General features: G+C 63.6%; 1 protein-coding gene across 1 annotated transcript in view; it reads right to left on the bottom strand.

The window, feature by feature from the left end:
- Positions 1 to 538: 538 nt before the first annotated feature.
- FAAP20 (FA core complex associated protein 20) overlaps positions 539 to 5,468 on the bottom strand; it is a 9,796-nt gene continuing 4,866 nt past the window's right edge. The window contains exons 2-3 of the mRNA XM_029945945.1: positions 5,220 to 5,466; positions 539 to 1,543 (exon numbers count right to left, since the gene is read on the bottom strand). Coding sequence (XP_029801805.1) covers positions 1,471 to 1,543; positions 5,220 to 5,466 — 320 coding nt within the window. The 3' untranslated portion in view covers positions 539 to 1,470. The remainder of the gene's footprint in view (positions 1,544 to 5,219; positions 5,467 to 5,468) is intronic.

Below are 5,468 nucleotides of genomic sequence, written 5' to 3'. Positions count from 1 at the left end.
ACACGCGTCTCCCTGCCGCGGAGCTGCCGGCGCCCTGGGGACGAGCGTGGACGCGGACGTGCGGGTGGTGCAGCGTCCTGCTTGTGGCCACACTCTGAATCCAGGTGCGGGGCTCGGGGACTGCCATCCTCACGGCCGATGGCTGTGGTCCCCCGTGGCGTGCGTCCTGCTGGTCCCGAAGCGCTCCGTGCAGTTAGCGAGGCGCACGGCTGGTGGCCCTCGGGCCCGGGCCGCCCGGGCGTTGCGCGGCTGGAGTGGACACACCCGCTGTCACTTTTGTCCCCAGTGGGTGTTTCTAGGAAGCAGCAGATTTCAAGGCAGTTTTTAAGAGATAGACTTAGGGGCACTAGGTGTTTCAGTCGTTTAAACTCCGACTTCGGCCCAGGTCAGGATCTCGTGGTTTGCGAGTTCGAGCCCCGCATCGGGCTCTCTGCTGACCGCTCAGAGCCTGGAGCCTGTTTTGGATTCTGTGTCTCCCTCTCTCTGCCCCTCCCGGCTTGAGCTCTGTCTCTCTCTCAGAAATAAACATTTTAAGAAATTTAAAAAATAAAAGAAAAGGCTTTATTTAGAGCAGTTTCAGGTTCACACGAAAACGGCGGGGCAGCCTCAGAGACCCCCGCGCCCTCCCCTCCCCCTCGAGGAGGCTGCAGGGACGTGGCCTGTCTCCAGGGTGCCGTGTCCCATCTCGGCGCCGTGCAGCACGTGCGTTTGCATAGACCGTTTGAGGACAGGTGTCTACCCTTCACCTCACACACTGTCCCCCGTGCGCCCTGATTTGTGCCCCTCCCCCACCGACGACCGTGCCTTCCCCAGGGTCCCTGCAGCAAGTAGTCTTTTTCAGAGTGGCGTTGGTCACTTGGTCCCTCACGGTCTTTCCACAGCTGTGTGACCCACTCCCTGCTGCCGGGCTCTGGCCACGTGGCTGTGGTGGGGATGAGGGTGTCACCAGGGCCCAGCTCCCCCAGAGCCGGCGGGCCGCCAGCGCTGGAAGGAAAACTACCTACAGTCTTGTGCCCCATTTTCCACTTGTCCTGGATGCCCGAACAACACGGGGCTGCCACGGAGCATCCCGGGTGCCCCGCAGGGGTCCGCGCTGTGTAAGGAACGAGTTCACCCAAGGAATCACGGTGCGAGTGGGGTCTGCGGAGGCGGGAGAAGGCACTACCCCCTCCTGTCCACCTGGCCGTGGCCGTGGCCGAGGCCGACTTGGGACAGACACGCCGTTTGCTCCAGAGTCTCCGCTCACCACCTGGCTGCCGAGGGGCTCCGCCCACTTCTGCCGGCAGGAAAGCGCCCCACTTCACCGAGAAAGAAAAAGGATCCCATGTTTCAGCCTCCATATGAACGGACCTACAACGCGAGTGGTCCACACGGACATGTTTTTTAATATGCAGCTTTCACTGCAGAGGACACGGTTCCGGCAGGTGGAGCCACGGCCTCTGCGCCGGCGGGACCCACGTGGCCGTCGGTTCACCACACCGTGTCCTCCGTGCTCTCAGCCAGGCACTGAGCGAGGTGGCCGTCGATGTCCAGCTGGGCCAGCCTGCGAGAGGGAGGGGACGGTCATGCACACCTTCCGCCCAGCACACACCCTCCCGCCCTGCCCTTGTGCCGACAGGCCAGGGAGAATCCCAGTCTCCTTAGCTGCTCAGAACCCGGGGGGAGATCGGGGGGGGGGGGGGGGGGAGGCGCCAACCAGAAAAGACCCCTCCCCAATCCTGTCCCTCAGGGCTGTTTCTCTGGGCCAGGCGCTCGGTGCACCTGCCACGCGGCGTCAGGGGGTCTGTCAGACTCCTGCGTCTGAGGCTGGGGGCGGGGGCGCCCTGTGTCCCAATGGGCCTCCCAGGGGATTCTGGCCCCGACTCAGCTTGAGGACCTCACGGCTCCCAGCGAACTGCTCCGGCTGGAGCCTGAAAGCCCGTCCACAGGAGAGGGACCTGGCAGGGGCCGCCAGCCGTGCAAAGGACGGTGGCAGTGGCTGGCCCCACACTCGGGGGCGGCCCCCCCTCATGCCCACATCCTCGGAGGGCTGTGCCCCCGACCGCAAGCAGCAGCGCTGTGTCCACTGCAGGGGGACTCCCTGCCGCAGCTCCGGGGCTCCCCGCATTCCACCCTGCTCATGCGCAGCCACCTCCATCTCCCTGGGCTCGGCAGCCTGGGTGATGACCCCCTTCGTGCTGGGACTCAAATGTCACCCACAACCTCTGCCCCAGACCCGGCATGTGTCCTGGCGGCCGGGGCCCCACCTGCACCTTACAGAGTAGAGGACAACGGTCTGGCCCAACGGCTTCCCCATCGGGCTCTCTGGGGCTCCGTCAGCGGCTGACACGGCGGCCACCTCGTACGACGTCCTGAGTCCCGTGAGACCATCTGGAGACGCCTGTGGGACATGGCCTCCGAGACGACCTGCCCAGATGGCTTCTCCCTGCTCTCAGAGACTGCCAAGATGGGACCCTTCCCCTGCCCACATGGAGGGCCATCCTGTCAGTGGGCCACATTCACCAGCCGGAGCAGAAAGCCCTTCCTGGGGGCACCGCACGAGGCCCTGCTGCCCTGGGAGCCCAGGCCCGTGCCGGCAGACCCGGAGGCAGCTCGGGGTGCTCTGAAGCCCCTGGGGCCCCTCCAGGCTCTCTCCAAGGCTGCCAGAAGATTCTAAGGTCTGTTCGAGGTCACCTTGTCTGGGGTTTCCGGGGCACCCCCCACCCCGTGAAATGGCTTGGTCCCTGGGCAGGCCTGCCCTGTGTCACATGGACACCCAGAGTGCAGACAGCTGGCGCAGCCACAGAGAGGGGACTCGGCCCAGGACCCTCCACCGGCCTCTGGCTCAGAGCCGGCTCCGAATGCAGCCGTGCTCCTGGGCACCAGGAAGCACACACGCGGGACACGGCAGTGGACACGTCTTCAGGGGACGGGGGCTCGCACTGGTTTGGCGAATCCAGTTCCGGAGACTGAAAGAGTTCCGAGTGACCTGGAAAACGCTAAGGCTTCGAGGAAGTCTTGGTCCTGCGGCCTGGTCTCCTGCCGCACGTGCTCCACCACAATCGCCCGGGGCACCTGTAGCCCCTGGGGACCGCCCTTCCCGTCGCAGTGGCTGTCAGAGGCAGTGCGCGACTGGCTTCCGTCTCCAGGAGAAGTTCCCAAGTGGGGCGCCTGGCTGGCTGGGCCAGGAGACCACCTGACTCTTGACTTTGGGGGTCATGAGTTCAAGCCCCACGTTGGGTGTAGAGTTTACGTAAAAAAAAATTTTTTAAATAAAAGGTATTATATAAAAAATATTCCCGAGTATTAGTAAAAGCTAACACTTTTCTAGAAAATTCACAAGACAATTTGACAGTTTAATTACTGCGTCCACGTGCTACACTGGACCGTGCCGCGGCCCATGTGTGTCCTTGCCCCTGAGCATCCCATGAAGGACGAAAGCCTTCGCTTCCAGGGACCTGGGACGTCTGTGGTCCCCGTCGGGGCCGCGCGGAGGGCTGTGCCCTGGCCCCGGACCCGCTCCGTCGTCACAGGTGGAGGAAGGAGCCACAGCACTTCAGTGCGCGCGTGCGGGCACGCCCACCTTGGAAACACTGAGGCGCTCTCCAAGCCTGAACTCAGCCGCTCACAAAACTCAAAACTGAAACTTTTTCCTAACATCTCCGTCGTTGGGAGTCTATTTTCAGGCTGTGAAGAAACGCCAGCGTGCCAAGGACAAAAAGGACCCCCAAGAGCGGGCGGAGAGGCAGGGCGCCCTGACCGCCTCGGGTGCCGAGAGAACCATGTCCCTCAGGGGCTTCCAGTACCTTCTCTGAATGGGGACGAACCAGGAAGACCACTGGTTTTAAAACCGTTCACTGCCTTGTCGGAACGGCCGGCCAGTCAGGCTCTGCGGCTCCCACCGTCCCCCCAGGTCAGCGCAGGAAGGGCGTGCACTGCGGCCGAGGGCGGGGTCTGCACCCCCCGGTGCTGGCACAGCCAGGGGCCCTCCGGGGCCGCCGGGCTTCGTCCTCCGCGCCTGGCACCCGCCGTCACGCTGGGGCTTCACCCATGGCCTCGCCCAAACTATGGGCGCGGAGAGGAGACGAGCGTGGGGGTGCTGGGCTCACCCCAACACCAGGCTCTCAAAGGCCTGTTGTGATACGAGTGCAGATCGGAGAAGGCCGGAGGCCAAGCACGGTCGGAACGTCATCTCTCTGAATAAAAAGTCGGGTCCAGGGCTGCCTGGGCGGCTCAGTCGGTTAAGCGTCCGGCTTCGGCTCAGGTCATGATCTCCGGGTTCGTGGGCTCGGGCCCCGCGTCGGGCTCTCTGCTGACAGCTCGGAGCCGGGAGCTGCTTCGGGCTCTGTCTCCCTCTCTCTCTGCCCCTCCCCACTCGAGTTTTGTCTCTTCCTCTCTCAAAAATAAGCATTAAAAATATTTTTAATAAACAAAAAATAAAAATAAGACGTCTAAAGACCTTCCTCCGTGGGCTCCGTGCTGTTTACTTTGGTAAGGTCCCCGGTGTTTGCTCTGTCGTCAGGGGCTCCGCCGCCAAACCGTCGGGGGCTGGCTTCCCTTCCGGGGGACGAGGGACGTGGCCGTGGCTGACCGTTCCCCCAGGCGCGTGCGGTCCAGAGCCGGTCCACTTGCTGAAACCTGCTGTCCAATCACTTCACCGGGCCGAGCGCCCTTTGACCATCCCGACCCCTGTGACCCCCACATCTGTGTCCTCAGCTGCGTGACACGAGGCCCACAGGCTGGGTGTTCTGGGATTAACATCTTAGCAAAAATGGGAGCCATTACCCTTACTTAGATATAAATAAATAAATTAATAATAATAATAAAAAACAAAAACATCTCTAGACACCAAGTCTTTTTCAAACCTCCACCCTACCACTGGGAGGGTACGGTGGACTATTTAAACAGGAAATTGCTTGGTGACCCCACTGCCTGGCAGTCACCACCGGGTCCCCTACCTCAGGGTGGACTGGCTCAGAGGCGTCCTCCCGCTGGGGGGGAGGGGGCGGCGGCAGCCTGTGCGCAGGCCTCCGGCGGGGAGAGGCCAGGTGGCCCCCACACCGGCCCCTCTCCGGGGGTGCAGTCAGTGCCCCGCACGCTCCGCCGGCACCAACTGATGTTTGAAGGGCCCACAGCTGAGCTCAGGCACCTCTTCACCCCCCCCCCGAAGACGGCTGTGGTTTCCAAGCAGGGCTGGGGTCCGCGCAGCGGGAGGGAGGCCCGGGGCGGGGCGCACTCACCCAGGGGCGAAGTCGGCCTGGCACATGGGGCAGCTCCGCAGGGTCGGCGCCGCCTCCTGCAGCTGCTCCCTGGCGCACGGGGTCCCCAGGGGCTCGGGCTCCGGGCATCGCTGCGGGGACCGGGCGGGGGCCCCCGGGCGCCCCCTGGTCCTAAGGAGCAGCTTGTAGGAACGGCCCGGGCCCCCGCCTCCGCTCGGGGCCGGTGGGAAGGGCGTCCAGGAAAAGTTGTGGGGTCCCACGGTGAACACC

Source organism: Suricata suricatta, chromosome 8 (genome assembly GCF_006229205.1).
Source record: "Suricata suricatta isolate VVHF042 chromosome 8, meerkat_22Aug2017_6uvM2_HiC, whole genome shotgun sequence".
NCBI lineage: Eukaryota > Metazoa > Chordata > Mammalia > Carnivora > Herpestidae > Suricata > Suricata suricatta.
Note: the sequence above shows the minus strand (reverse complement) of the source record. Positions and strands in the feature narration are given on the sequence as shown.